General features: G+C 47.0%; 1 protein-coding gene across 4 annotated transcripts in view; it reads right to left on the bottom strand.

Moving 5' to 3' along the window:
• Nucleotides 1-16,130, bottom strand: part of RALGAPA2 (Ral GTPase activating protein catalytic subunit alpha 2) — a 3,672,963-nt gene that overhangs the window by 3,072,420 nt on the left and 584,413 nt on the right. For all 4 annotated transcript variants that reach the window (XM_069608069.1, XM_069608071.1, XM_069608070.1 and 1 more), the window contains exon 8: nt 1,415-1,553. In XM_069608069.1, the coding sequence (XP_069464170.1) occupies nt 1,415-1,553 (139 nt within the window). The remainder of the gene's footprint in view (nt 1-1,414; nt 1,554-16,130) is intronic.

Genomic DNA, 16,130 nt, shown 5'->3' with positions numbered 1-16,130 from the left:
TTTCCGCTCATGCGAGGAATCTAAGAATCTACTTTGACTCTTCCCTTTCCTTCACTTTCCACATTTCCCTCACTACTCTCTCTTGTCGCCATCATCTCTAATATCCGTAAAGTCCATTCTTCTCTTACTTTGCATGCTACTAAACTCAATCTATTCCCTCATCTTTTCTCACCTTTTCTACTGTTCTCTCTTTCGGTCTCCCCTCTTCCCATCTCGCCCCCGCTTAAATCCCTTTACCACTCTGCCGTATGTACCCTCTGTGTTCTCTCTCCCTATGATTCCATCTCCAATTCACTTGCCAACCTAGGCTGGCTTCCCTTCCACTCCCAACTTAAATACCACTTCCTTTGTCTCGTTTTTAAATCTCTTCATGACCATCCTTAGCTCTCTTCTCTTTCTATGCCCCCTCTCGCTCTCTACGCTCTGATGATCTGTTTCCCCCCCCTTGTGCCTCCTCTCGTTTCCGCTCCTTCCAACTCCTTGCCCCCCTACATTGGAACTCTCTCCATTTCTCTATCCGCTCCATCTCCACTTATTCCTCCTTCCGTTCCTCCTTAAAAATACTCCTTCAACCCTCTCCCTGACTTCTCTCCCCTTCCTCCTCTTCTTTCTCCTCCCCACTCCATCTTCCTGTTCCTTTATCTCTTCCCGTCTCCCCCTTTGACTTCAACCCTCCCTTCTACTCCCTCTTCCTTCTCATACCTCTCCTCTCCCTTCCCAAATGCAAATTGTTCCACATACTGTTGTTCAGGTTTGAATCATGTATATTTTATTGCTTCTTTGTTCCATGTTTAATGTATTCTGGTTGTTATGCTGTAAAGCGCTTTGGTGTAAAGCGCTATATAAATAATAAAATACAAACAGATATTCACTGAATACTTCATCCCATATATAGAAGGTTTGAGGAATATTCTGTTTATTAGACTTTGGCTGGCAATACATTTCTATTGCTCTGTATGGTCAATGACCATGTTTTTCATGTGGTTTATCATGGTCTGAGGGTCTAAAAAATAACCCTTCATTTTGGGAAAGCTAGATGAATGAGTACATTTAACATTTAGTTTGGCTAAATTGCACCACCTTTTGCCTGTCAGGTCTATAGCGTCAACAGACTGCCCAGCCATATAATTCATTATATAGGCATAGTCACTCCAAATTGTATGCATTGTTTGAAAGTACATTATATTACACTACAATTCATGGTCTCATAAACATAACTGCAAATGAGTGTAAATAATAAATGCACATGATATAGTTTGGTAAAATGTTTGCAGCTGCTATAAAATATGCTATTGTGATTTTATTTCTTTGTAACAGACTGGAATTTGCACAGCTGCTCATATTCCTTCAACATGTAGTGCCACAAAACAAAGCTATTGCATTATCAATACATTGCAATACAGGCATTACTTACCAAGTACAGGTTTGTAAAGATTTGTTAGCTTAGTAAAAGAGGGAAATAGGTGAGGGAGGTAATATTTTTGGAACAAAGAGAAGAGAAATTTAAAACCAGTGTCCAGGTTCTCCTTATTCCTCCACTCCAAGCTTGCTGCCTGTAAATGAACAAAAATACCACAATGACACAATATTCGATATGTATGCATACAATTTTAAAGACGAACAATCATTTCTGCATTTATTTTCCAGTATTCAATATTTTCATGTGTATGTGGATTGTTGCCTAACCAGCTATGTCAAGAGATTGAACAGTCTTCCCCTCCAATAACTCCGCCCCCCCCACCAAACACATGTTAAGGCGGCAGTGTCAGATTGCATGTTGAATATTCAGCATTTTCTCTTTTTGGGTCAATGCGTCTGTATTGGCTCCTACCAATGCAGCTAGATGAGATTGCTTTGACAAAAAACATTTTCATCTTTGAGAAAGATTATTTTGAACAAAACTCAGGCACAGCGATGGAGGCCACGTTGTCCCCCAGTCTGGCAAACTTACATGTTATTGAATTTGAGAGGTTCACAATTTATAAGACCAACAATCCCTTCACATGTAATATCAGCCATTGGACACTATAAATCGTTGTGTTCGTGGTGTTTGAAGGCACAGAAGAACTACTACAAGCCTTTTTATCCTATCTTAACAATCCAATCAATTTTTTTACACTTTTCCATGACATGGAGCTGTTTGCAGGTCAATTTCCTTGACATTTTATGTAGGCAAGGTGGAGATATCCGCCATCATATCACAAACCGACTGATAAGAATTACCTTCTCCAATTTCAGAGCCATCACCTTCAAAGCTGCCAGAAGCATGGAAACTGCTCTCCTGAACATCCGTGAAGACCTGCTCTCCAACCTGGATTCCAACACACCCTGTGTCCGCATCTTGCTTGATCTCTCTTCTCCCTTTGTCAACCATGCCATCCTGCTCAACCGTCTCTGTGATTACCTGGGTATCACCAGTTAGGCCCTGGCGTGGCTGGTTTCTTTCCTCGCTGATCGACCCTCCCAAGTCCAACTTGGGTCCTTCCTCTCCTCTATTTCTATCTCTACCTGTGGTGTTCCCCAGGGATCTAACCTCTCTCCCTGGCTGTTCAACCAATACCTGGCACACCGCATTGCTGCTCTCTACCGCAACTTACAGTACTATGCGGATGACACTCGGCTCATTTTCAGGCTACCTTCAGCCATCTCTTCTCCTTCACTCATCTCTGACTGTCTGCTATTCAGGAGTGGTGTGCCCGCAATGATCTCTGCCTGAATGCCAGTAAGACTGAGATTCTCCTCATCAGCACACCTGCTCCCTCCTTTCCTGCCACACACTGGCAGGCCTCTCCTGGCCCTCTTCCTGCTCCCACCTGCAAGGCTAAAAACCTTGGGGTCATCTTCGACTCCACACTCCTCCTCTCCTCTGACATCTTTAAGAAGTCACACTACCAGCTGCACCTCCTCAGAGGTATTCTTCCTTTCCTCTCCTTCCCTCAGAAGCTCACCGTCTCCAGAGCTTTGGTTCTCTCTAGGCTGGCCTATTGCAACAGCCTCTTTCTAAATCTGCCTGCTTCTACTCTCCACCCTCTGCAACTCCTCCAGAACAGGACTGCAAGACTTGTCCTCGGCCTCAAGCCCAGGGATCGTATCTCTCCAGGACTGAAATCTCTGCACTGGCTCCCAATGGCTGCAATGATTAAGTTCAAAACCCTATGCATTGTCCACAAGGCCTTCTGTGTCCTGGGGCCTCAATACCTTCAACTCTCTCTTCCTAAATATCTTCCTTCTCGAGCTCTTCGTTCATCCGCCTCCAACTCCCTCAGGGTCAGTCGCTTCTGCAAGCAACGAGTTGGTGGTAGATCTCTTTCCTCGGCTGGGGACTCTCTGGGACAGCCTCCCTGAAACTTGGGGAGAACCATCTCCGGTTCCGGAAGCACCTTAAAACCTTCCTCTTTGCTTCTGCTTTCTTCCCCTGCTGAATTCCTGGCTGTAACTGTAACTGAAACTGCACTGGTTACCTGCCCACCCTTCTGATCTCGGGCCCAGGCCCCGCCAGTTGCACACCTGCACTGCCTCCCTGGCAACCCCCGCACCTGGGGACTGTTTTTCTGTATCCCTACCGTCCCCCTACCAGCACTTATGTCTGCACTTACCAAAAGCTGGCCATATTTTTTTACTCATCTTATTTATTCTGTTATCCCATGCACTGCACTTTCCCCTCCCCTTCCCCCACACACTTTTCCCCTTCCCCCTTCCCATATGCTTGAGTGATCTGAATGACACCTGGCATAGTAAGATCATTGTCCGTCTTCCCTCTGTTCCCGCTCCCTTGCCTTGTGGCACCTTGAAACACTTTTGTATAGGAGCGTTTTAAATGCCATATCATATCAAGCAAAATCCAGTACAGAAGAAATTGTTCCTATGTGTGTGATTATGACTCACAAGCAGCACATACGCCTTGGACGATAAGGAACAAACTTGTCCTGTAGGTCTTCAACCCCCCCTGTCGATAATACACCAGACGGACCAAGCAGAGGTATTTAAACTCAATCCTCTTCACAACTGGGAGTCAGTGAAGTGACCGAAGTACAGGAGTGATGTGGGATCCGTAGGATGTATTAGTGGCAACCCAGGCAGCCAGATTTAAAACAAGACATTGCAATAGTCAATGCAGCTAAAGACTAGTTAGGCAACTAATAGAGGACGCAAATGACTATGCAGAAAGGGTAACACCTTGCGAAAGGATCTTTAGATGGAAATGGTTGGATTTACAGACAGCGCTGACCTGGGAGGCCATAGAAGGTGACGCAGTCAGGTAAACACCCAGATTATTAACCACTGTCACCAGAGTAGGAAAAACACCTAGGACGAGTGGTCAGAAAGACTCTAACATCACAACTGTTTTGTGCTACTCACCTCTAGTAAATTATATTAAACGAGGGATTCTGAAACTATGGCCTATCTTGAACATGGGTGCGAACACCATCCCTAACCCAAGATTAGCAATAAAACGTAGGTGAAATCTCAGAGACTCTCTCACTTCCACTTTACACAGAACGAAAACAACACACAACACCCTGTGGAACCATTCTGGACCCACAAGACATGCTCTCTCTGGGCAGTGCTCAGTATGTCCCCAAACCAAATGGAGTATATCCATAGAGTGGCACTTCCTGTGGGCACATCGGTCTTTTACTAATTGTAATACCTCTGATGTCATTTATCTCATTTCATGCTCATGTGGACTAAGGTATGTGGGAATGAAGACCCGCCCAGTTAAGATCAGGATTGGGGAACACAGGTCACATTCAAACAAAAACTTTCAGCACCCATGGTAGAACACTGTTCCGGAGAAGCACACAGATTTGTCATGGACAATTCTGGAGGAAAAAAAATAAATAAAAATAAATAAATATTCTGACATGTGGAGGGGACATTGGTGCTCTTCTGATCAAAAGAGAACATTTGTGATTTTTCTGTCTTAAAACAGACTCCGCAGGCCTCAATGAACATACCAGCTCGCAGACTTTTGCAAAGAAAAACATGTAATTAAAGGATAGCCAATCAGCTTGTGCTTTAGAGGGCATCTACTTCAGTCTATACTAATGTCTGTTCATACACACCTAATGAGCGTTTTAATCCAGCTATGAATAACACTAAAATATATTATACTATAAAGTTTCGAAGTTGGTACATATAAATCCGTTAAAAATCCGTACGGATTAAGCCCCATAAGCAGCTGACTTCAGCGTGAGCAGACCATGCAATTGAACAGTTTTAGAAACTCCAACAGAGACGTTTTACATCACGCATCAATGGTGTTCACCATCACGATGGTGACTCGACCATTTGCGCACGCACAAAGACACTGGCTTCTGTTGGACAAACGCGCCTTCGAGATGGCGTTATTAGATCATGGACGAACAGCACAGCCGCAGAGAATTGCTGCAGATGCTGCTGTAGCACTTCACGGCCAACAGAGAGGTAAGAAGTCGCTTAGAAGCTGTTTAGAAGCTTCCTTGAGGAGTGAATATTGAGACGCGGTCACTTATAGAATTGACGCTGTTGCCCTCCAGTCCTCCATTTTACACCAGAATTAATTGTTTTTTTCCTATGTACAACGAGCAGCCTGAACTCAGAGGACTGCAACCCCATTCTAATATGAGCAGCCTGAACTCAGAGGGCTGCAACCCCATACTAATATGAGCATAGACAATTTGTTGAGTTGATACTAATGAGTATTACATGAATAGATTTAATGATGCCGGACACCCAAAAGAAACTATGATGGGTACTTATATATTAATATTTCCATTTTGCATTTGCTGTTGTGTCTCCTAACAGAGAGCCAGCGTCTTTGCATCCAGGGGAATTTGCAATTAGACACAGTGGCCCAAGCCCGTCAACCAGTGACCAATTGGGTTACATGAATAATTTCATTGCAATCAAATGTTAGCGTCCTGAAAAAAGTGTGATGAAAGAGATAAGATAACCCACTGAAACCGGTTGACAGACAAAGTGGGATGCTCAGTCAATTACTGACAACCCTTGATAAAATAAACATTTTATATTGTTTCTGAGAAGAGGAGTGGAAGTATTAAGGTGTTCCTCCTTCCACTGGTGCTCATATTCCTGAGTTTAACTCCAGACTTTTAAATAGAGAAAAAAAAGTATTTGTAAACATTAATGCTTATGGACATTTCCAGAGTTTAAGAAGGGCCAGTCTCTTCTCCGTCACCTCGCCCTAGATAGGCAAACCATCAGCTCCTTTTTATGGTTAGTCATCCCTCAAGGGGCAGTTAGTAGTGGTTGGAGGATCATACAGGCTAGTTTTCAGCATTTTTTAAATACATAAGTAAGCATGGTGGACCTGTAGTTTGTGCCCATTTCAAATTCAGAAGTTTGTACAGGGTCTAGTTGCCCATGTTTGGTCCTCGTGTGAGAATTCGCTTCTACCTCCAGTGTTGGGTCAGAGTAAATCAAGGCTGGAGGAAATGACTCAAGTAATGGCATACGGTAATCACTCGAAAATTCGCTAAGGACTTCAAATGGTGAACATATCACTTCATAATGATGCGTTATGTCATAGTTTTGTAAGAGGTGTGTTTTGTTTCCAATTTGAATTAGTGGTGAAGCAATTATTAATGGTTCTCTAGTTACTAGGTCTTCTTTAGTTATGGTTTCAAGTGTTACTATTTTCATTGGTAAGTGAGCTTGGTGGTAATGTCAAACACCAGACGGCATAGGGCCTTCTTCAGTAAAAGCAATAAAATTATTGATTGCCTAAAGATTAACTCCACAACAAAACGCTGATGAAAGGTGTGCTACAATCCAAACTTGCAAACTAACTGCGATTAAACTGCTTGTTTTCCTTCATGCACAGTAGTTACACATGCCGTGAGCATACTACATAGAGGCAACCGATCAATGCAATTGTCAAAAATCCTTAGTACATCATGCTGGGTTTTGTCCACTTCAAATGAAAAATATGTACGCACAATCTATTTTGGTGTTTATTGAGCATGGACCTAGCTTCGAGAAGCAACAGAGCACTTTACAGAGGTAAACGACAATACAAATGCATAACGGGGTGCTTTTCTGAGGTAACAGAACAGATATACAGCTGGGGGTAGAGCACAGACGATGGGTACTGCTGTACAGGGTGGCTGGGAGGACGGCATCTAGCGAGTTAGGTGACAAGGGGGCTCGACAGGATGGTCTAGGTGTTGAGGAGGTGAGACTCCTTGAAGAGGTGGGGCTCGAGTTCTTTTCTGAATTGTAGGAACATGGGGGCGAGTCTGCTGCTGATGGGGAGGAGGTTCCATAGTCTTGGGGTGTAGGCAGAGACGACTTGTTGTCTGGTCCTTTCCTTTTTGCAGCGGCAAATTTTAAGTCTGCACGTGTCCTGGCTTCTGGTGTTGCGCTGTCCGCCAGAAGTGCTGAATTTCTCTGCAAGTTAGCTGGATGACTAGAGGGTGACTGCCTTATAGATGATGCAGCAAGACTTGAAAATGATTTGTGCATGCAGTGGGAGCCAGTGAAGGTCGATGGGAGCTGGGGTGTGCAGACCCTTGAGTTGTGAGGCCGCGTCTAGGACACTTTTCAGGGGCACACAGGAGGATGAACGGAGGCCTTCAAGGAGGGAATTGCCCCCATCCAGGTGGGATAGGGACCAGTGATTGAATGGTGGATCTAAAGCTGTTTGGAGGAAGGGCTTGACTCTAAAAGGAAAAATGACTTACCAGCAATGTTCTTACTATGGATTCTACACACGCAGATTTTGATAGACCATCCTCTCAGTGGCAGCTGCCCGGAAAATTTAGACATCGGACGGAGTATGCATTGACATTGTGTCGATTCCTTCACTCCTCACCCGCAACACTCCTAAACTCCAGACGTGATGTCTGATCGTACTTCTATCAAGCACTGCGCCCCCATACCTGGTTTACCACCTAAGCAGCAAAGGGAATCAATTACCATACATGAAAACACAAAAGAACAAAGGTCAATCAGAAGAAACAATTCCATTCATATGCTTTATGTTACTCCCCTTATACATCATTTGTTTTTGTGAGGAACAAACGGGCAAGGACTGCTTCATCAAGAAATCTTTATTTCCTTGAGGTTTCCCTTTTTATAAAAAATAATCATATCTGTTCAGAATGCGCAAAAGCACCAGCAACTTCTACCACTCGCCTACAAGAATGTTAAAGAAGCTTCCATAGAAGGGAGGCTAGGGAGAGCGAGGAGTAATCTGTGGGCGGACAATCTATAGAAAGAACATCACTGATAAGTAATTTTCCTTCAATGGATTACATTCTACCACAGATTCCTCATCTTGATCGACTCCCAAAGCAGTAAAAACAGCATGAGGTGTGCTTAAAGCTTACACTCAAAAACCTTTGAGCACTGCCCTAAAGAACTGGGCATTTCTGCCCCAGGCCATGTCCAGGGTATCGTGTCAAGAAAACATTGCAATGAAGACCGCGTGGCAGCCTGACCAATCTCTCTAACCAGTACACCTCTCTGTAAGGCTGTCGAGGCGCCATACCTCTGGTAGGGTGCACCCTAAGACCCGGTGGGAGCGTGCTTCTCTGCCCTCTCATGCCATTCTGAAAAGCAAAGCATGATCCAACCAGAGATTAATCGCTTAGTCACTTCTCGAATCAACCTTGATTGTGAGAAGGCAACAAACCACTGGTCATCCCACTGGAAAGAAGCTGTCCTGGCCAGACAAACTTAATGCCACCTTGAGGTCCATACTAAGGAGTCCCTCCTCTTCCTTGGATGGGTGTGGTGGCAGAAAGAAAACCGGTAACTTTACACACTGGGAAATATGGAATTCCAACACCACTTCTGAAAGCCAGAAACTTGGGTCAAACCTTCAGGGAAACTTACTCTTTAAATAATTTCTGAAATGGTGGTTTACATGAGAGTGCCTGAAGTTCACATCCGTGCCTATCCAATGTGTTGGCCACCAAAACCGTTTTCACCATGTGCAGTCTGATGGATAGCGAATATAAAGGCTCAAAAGGAGCCGGCACTAAGAGGGAGAGTACTGAAATAAGTTCCCTAGATAGAACAATTCAGTGTTGGGGGAAAGAGATTTACAAGGCCCTTCAAAACTGGGCCACAATTGGAATTGCAAAATAAATTATCCTTGCTCGGGTGATCTCTTGAACAATGATTAAGAGGCCAGGTAACCCCTTATCATACCCATCTGTAAGCACAGTCTGGCCAGAGCCAACACATATTTCATGACCAATGAAGTGGGGCACAACAAACATTCTGCACCCCTTCCTTCACACCATGCTTCAAAGTGTCTTAATTTGAATGCATAGACCTGGTGGAAGGTCTGCGTGTAGCCAACAGCACCTCTAAAACATCCTTCAGGTCCCAATCCTCATACTTCAGCCTCAAGAGCCACACATGTAGTTTGAGAAACTAGGTTTGGTGAAGCATCCATACTTACGACTGGGACAAGAGGTCCAGCCTATGAGGAAACCAGCAAGGTGGGCAAATGGACAACTCCAGAAGGTCTGGTTACCACATCCCCATTGCCCATTCTGGGGCAATTAGGATCCGGCAAGATCAGACCCTCCTCAACCTCTGGAGAACCCACAGGATGACTAATTGGAGGGAACGTACGGTGAAGGTCTAAAATCCACTCACTAAGAAAGCTTCCTCCAATGCCCCTTTTGCGGGGGGGGGGGGGGAGAGTGGGGGACAATTCCTTTGAGCAGAACTGCTTGCACTTTGCATTGTCCTTCATTGCAAACAGGTCCACTGACCAGGGCCCCAAAGGGTGAAGATTTCCAAAATGAACTCTGGGCAGATCTCCCTCTGGTGGCAGATCATGCTCTGTCTGCTCAAAACATCCACCAACATATTTTCTCTCCCTGTTAGATGAACCAGAGAGCTTGAGATTTTGTTCTTCAGCAACCAGAACTAAAGCTGCATGTCCTCCCTGTACAGGAGTAGCACCCACACCTTTTATGAGGTAGCGCATGGTTACTGAGTTGTCCATCAAGCTCAGGAAATGGTTCCCTCCAGAGGAAAGGTGCGAAAGCAGTCAGGGCAGGCCGGCCCACTTGCAACTACAGCAGACTGATGTGCCATTGGTGAACCATGAGGGACCAAAGCCTGCTTACTTGCATACGAGTGCTACAGCCTTTAAGAAAGATGACCGTGACCACATGAGCCATGGTGTCCAGAGTGGCTCCCAAGGCATCATATTCTCCCGGTTGGCCCACCAGGACAGGTCACTGGCCACAGCCCTCGATATTAGGGCATCCACCATGTCACCGGAGTATTACAACCACTGCCATTGGTGAAGCCACTGAAGGGCGCACATCTGAAGCCTGATCTCTGCCACCAAGAAAATGCAGGAATCCATGAGGCCCAGGAGGCAGAGAAAGACTGATTCTGGTAAACTGCTGGAGCTCCAGAACATGGAACCATATATTCAATGCTGTTGACTCTTTCCTTGGGGGGTGGAGGTTGTGGAGAGGCAGTGGGGGGATAGCCTTCCCCATCCGAGATTCCAGGACCGCTTAGATGAACTGGAGACTGTGTGGGTGTTGTGTGCGACTTCTGGAAATGTAGGGAAAATCGCAAGCTGTGCAGTAGTGAGCAAGTGTCCTAGAGATGTCCCTAAACCTGTTCTGGGTATCGACCTCAGACTCCAGATTTCCTTAGGTGTGCTGCCACCCTCATCAACGTGGGGAAAACCATGGGTGCAGAAGTCAGGCCAGCACGGGTAGCGAGCGTACCCAATGACAAACCTCCGAAAACACCTGCGTTATCGATGGACTCTACATGAAAGTATGCATCCTGAAGATCTAGTGACACCAACCAATCATGGGATTGCAGAGTCTGGAGAATTTCTCATATAGTCACCATCCTGAACTTGTACTTCCTCAGGAACATGTTCAAGGCCCGAGGTACAGGATGGCAAGTAGTCAATTTCTTGGGGACCAGGAATTGGCAAGAATACCAAGCTGTAGTTCTCTCCCGGACAGGCACCTCCTGCACTGTACCCTTCAGGAGCAAGGATCTCAATTCTTCCTGGAGCTTGGGCTCCAGCTGTCGAAGAGGTTGTGCTCTGTCCGGGGGCTCACTGAGGAAAGATAGGCAATACCCCTGTTCATCCAACTGGGGAGAGTCCAGGTGTCAGAGATTATCTTCTTTCACCTGCTATAGTACCCAGAGACTCTTCCTCCAGTCGGAGAAGCATCGGGGCGGGGGAGGAGAGTACACAGCGGGATTTCAACTACATCTGGGCCACCAATGTCAAAGCTGAGGAAGCCTGGCATTGCGCTGCCCCCTGCCGGTGCACAAGAACCCCATAGGCCCCTGTTTGGCCTGAGACAACTGCACCCATCTCACAAAGAGGATGTAGTGCTGAAAACCTCTGCCTCTTGAACTGAACAAAAAGGAATGTTTGATAGGCTTTCAGACTGCCATTCCCAGCCATTTTGCTGTAATGGTTCACTCCTTAAATCTCTCCAGAAACTCAGCGGCTATTTGTCCAAAGAGATGGTCTTCATTGAAGGCCAAGTTAAGGAGCATGGACTGCATCTCCTGGGAAAATACTGAGCCTCAAAGGTATTAAGCTCTCCAGATGACTCAACATTCCCATTGACTGGCAGATGCAATCTGCTGTGTCGAGGCCAGTGTGGAGGTATTGACATGCCACCTCCATTTAATCATTTACTATATCCAGGCGGCTCTCGTTTTACGCCAGATGGGCTGCTATCTCAGAGATCAGCTTCCAGAGAACAGGGGAATACTTTGAAAAAGCCCAGAAGCTTTGACCACCTACCATGCTTCTGTACATAAAGGGCTTATTTCAAAGTGTGTCCATGTATTCAACTCCCCAGCCATGTGAGATTTCAACATCTACATCGAGGGACTCGAGTTGACCGTCACTACCTGGACCACCTGCCCTTTGGGGCTCGAATGCATGGAAAGAAAATCTATTTTGTGAGCCCTGTTGACCGCCAGCGTTAAGCCAGGGTGTGGCTATAGTATTGCAATTAGATCTGATATTGGCACATTAAACACAGACAAAGGGCCAAAGTCAGAAACAGCTCTAAGATATCCATGAGCTTGTGTTGCAGCAGGGGTCTTGACAGGGCAACGAGGGCTGTGACAACCTTCCGATATTGGGTGTTTGTAACATCGGGTACGTATCCAGCCCACTTGCGTCGTGCAGGCCTGCAGCCAGGTCCATGAGCTCTGCATGATCGGACAAAGTCCAGTGCGCGATCAAGCCAAGTGTCCATCAAAGACTCCATCCCAATCTTTTATGATCAATCTTTGGCTCACGGTTTTATACCATTTCTTCTGTTCAGTCCTTATCTTCAGGCTCTGCAGCATGTCTATTGCTTGCCCGCAAACCTCTTAACTGGACTTGTATTTTTGTTTAAGGCTTCTTACCTGGTCATTTACAAATTCTTAAGTTTGGGCTTTTCAACCCCTTATAAATGTGTTCCTCTTTTCCTGTCAGATCCACAAGGTCCCAGGTTGGGATAGGTATTTCTCCCCCCTTCTCTAGGTACTTGTCAGGAAGCTGAAAATGTTCGCTTTGCCCTCCTGCCACAGTCAAAGGTTTCCATATTGGGTTACATTGCAACAGCAAGGGGGTCTTATGTTTTGGAGGGTCCAGTTCTCACAAGGCAAAAGAATGCAATATTCCGCCCATTATCTTAGGACTTCCAGTTGGTTTACTGCATCTCCTGGGAGTTAGCGGGCCCACAGGATCCAACCTCGACCCCCCTAAAACGCCCAACTCGGGGAGCAACATTGAGTAGGGGCTGGACCAATGTCATCCCTAACAGCCTACTACCCTCTGCAGGTGAGAATAGGGAGGTCAAACTCATACCACATAGGGTTCATTTTTCGGTCAATAAAAGGAACCTCTCACTGAAACACTCAAAGTGCAACATAGATTTATGAATATCCATTGTAAGATGATTTTACCTTTTTTTTAATGATCAGAACTACAACTCCTCACCTCATGATAGAGTTGCTAAAACCAATGCTATATAACGCAAATAGACCCTGAAACACAAAGCAGGGTAAGATGTCAAAAATACATTTGAAAAACACATTTTAACAATATTTCAAATTAAACAAATCAGTTACTCTTTGTATGTTCCTTTCCATTCAGTTCAAATGCCAACTTTTCCACATTTGCCAAAACAACATTGCTTTGTAGAGTCTTAAATTCACAGCACAATTCCAAGCCAGCATAAGATCAATGTGTCTTTATTGGGTAAAAAAGAAAACTAGGGATGAGATTTATCTGAGACGACATGGCGAGTAGATAAATACAAAACAAGTTTGCTTAGCACAAGGAAACCAGAATAAGCTCTTCAGTGAAATAAGGAAACTGGCGCATGGAAACTAGAATCAACACTTCATAGTGCAACTAAACCAGAATCAGGCTCTTAAATTAAGCACCACTTGGGCAGGATTCCCATAGGGTCATGTTCTCCAGTCCTTGCCTGCCGACCTAGAACTGCTGCTGGTGAAGTGGAGACTCTCCGAGCACGTGTACGAGCGAGAGGAGCTGGGTGGAGGGGGCCGCCAAGCACCCATCGAATGCATTGCCCAATCCGGGGGGGGGTAGTGGGGGGATGCTCTTCCGCACTGGCGGGGAGCCACCCGGCACACTGAGGGTGGCGTGGAGAGGATCTGGATGGACTGTGGCTGAGGGAGAGGTGATGAGCTGCTGGGGGTGTGTGTGTGTGACAGGGGGCGCCTGGTCGACAGATCGGCACAGACGGCAGTGGGAGGCCACCCCTCCCCTCATAGCGGCAACCCAGCGAGTCGTGGGCTGGTCCTTGTTGGCCTGACCCGGGCCAGTAGCAGCAGCGGATCAGCGGGTGAATGCCTGTAATTGAACCCATGAGCAGGAGGCAAGCGGGTGGGAGGACGGTGGATCCCTCGCCTCGCAGCAGTGTTTCACGAAGCAGCTAATCATGCACATGGAGTGCAAGCAGTAACCTGCACGGCCCAGCTGCCCAATACAGTCAAAAGCTGATCCACAGCAGCGTAAAGCCTGGAGCAAGTAAGGAAGGCATCTGGAAGGCGGGGAACAATAACCCACACGGCTTAGCTACCTAATGGCATTAACAGTGATCTACAGCTGACCAAGTGGCTGAGACACCGGATTCAACAATTTCACTGCGCTAACTCCCGCAGCCATGGGGCATAGCCTGGAGGCCTAACAGCAGCATAAAACTCACCCACAGCAGCCTATAGCCTGGAGGAAACAAGCGAGGCACCTGAGGGGGGTGAGCACAATAACCGCCACAGCTTAGCTACCTAGTGGTATAGTACAATTGACCCACAGTGGCCCAGAAGGCTGAGGTACCGGTCTCAACAACACTGCTGTGCTAACCGTCACAAACAAGGGGTATCAAGAGGAGCCAGCGCGGAGGGGAGTGGTGCACACCATTGCTGAGAGGGGACTGCGGCCGCCAGTGGTGTAACACTGTCCAGGTGGGTGCCCAGTGGCCGGAGCCCTCGGCCCTGCGTGCAGGTGGCAATGGCCAAAACCATGAAGAGAGGAAAACAAGGGGACATCTCAACCATGTTACAGAAGCAGACGCACAGAGGTGGTTGCAGCACAGGTCCACAATGCAGACCCCTTGCCCGCCATGTTCACGCAAATGTCTATAAAGGCTGATCTGCAGGACTTGTTAGCTGAAATCCGCAAGGAGATGCATAACAGCACAGAGGAACACTCCCACAAAATCTTGGCCCTGGACACAAGGGTCACAGAAGCGGAACACAGAGTGTCAGAGGTAGAGGACACACTGAGCAAACATATGTGGTAGAAGAATATTCTATGCGCCTGGAGTCCTTGGAGGCACGATGCAATGCCATGGAAGAGAAGCTGGAGGATGGCGAGAATCGTTCCCATAGGAACACCATTCGTATTCGGGGTATCTCGATCACAGTACGGGACAAGTATTTGCCAGCCTTCATGGGGGATCTGTTCCTTTCCATCCTCCGAGCACCAGGGGATCAGGCCATGGAGTTGGACAGAACGCACTGCACTAGATCTCACATAGCTCAGACACAGAATAGACCCGCGGGCGTTCCGACCGAGTCCATTTCTATCAACTCAAGGAACGCATAATGACAGCAGCCAGATCCACGCCTACCATCACCTTCCGCAACATGGCGCTTCCCAGTACCAGGATTTTGCTGCTGCAACCCTAATGAAACGTAAAGCGCTACATTCGCTGTCAGAATAATTGCGAACAAAAGAGATACTATATCGGAGGGGGTTCCCCACTTCCCTACATTTCAACCTACCAGGGGAGGCGCTGCTTGGTGCGCTCCACGGCAGAGCCAGAGGGTCTGCTGAATAAGGAAAACCTGTAGGGGGTTGGGTGCAACCTGAAGGTGGGCTGGAACTGGGGTCTTGACAGAAATGGCGCAAGGCGTAGCAGAGGGAGGCGCCTGAAGAGCCCAAATAGGAAGACCTGAGGGGTCGGAGGCCTTGCCTGTTCACCAAAGGGCTGGGGGTTCCCGGTGGGTCCGGAATGAATGGAGCCGATGGGGGGAGGAAACCCAATGCAGGGCAAGCAACAGCAGGCTAGGCCAGTGGAAGGGCGCTGGGAGGGTAGTTAAAGGAGGATGTAGTGACCTTCTGCCCTTCGAGTTGGTCCCTCAACGTATGTTCCCAAGGTTTGTTTGAAGCTCACGTTGGAGCTTGGTTTGTGGAAGGGGGTTCATCGAGGGTTGACAAGTTGTTTGTGAGACAGTCGATTGCACAAAGGGGATGTCAAGGGAGAGGTACACACATGGAGGTGGGGGGGAAGGCACCTGGAAGCCAGAGTTCCATGGGGGCCGAGGTAACTGAGCTAAATGGGCGCAAGGACACCATAACTCTGGGGACATGGAATGTCCAGGGTCTGAACTCCCCAAATAAGAGAAAGTCAATCCTGGGTAAATTGAGAGATATGTCATTATCCAACGTATTCCTGCAGGAAACGCATTTGTTGGCCCAGGACGAAGGGCGGATTAAAAACAGGGAATTTCTGCACCAGTACTACGCTTCAGGGGGAGAGAAAGAGGGATGTGGCCATCTTCATAAGCGGGCAGATCCCAACCACAAAACTTACGGTCCTCCGAGACCCACAGGGGAGATATCTTTGTATCAAGTG

The sequence above is a fragment of the Ambystoma mexicanum genome, chromosome 4q (assembly GCF_040938575.1).
Source record: "Ambystoma mexicanum isolate Mex_15411 chromosome 4q, UKY_AmexF1_1, whole genome shotgun sequence".
NCBI classification, from domain to species: domain Eukaryota; kingdom Metazoa; phylum Chordata; class Amphibia; order Caudata; family Ambystomatidae; genus Ambystoma; species Ambystoma mexicanum.
This window is presented reverse-complemented; position numbering and strand designations above follow the sequence as displayed.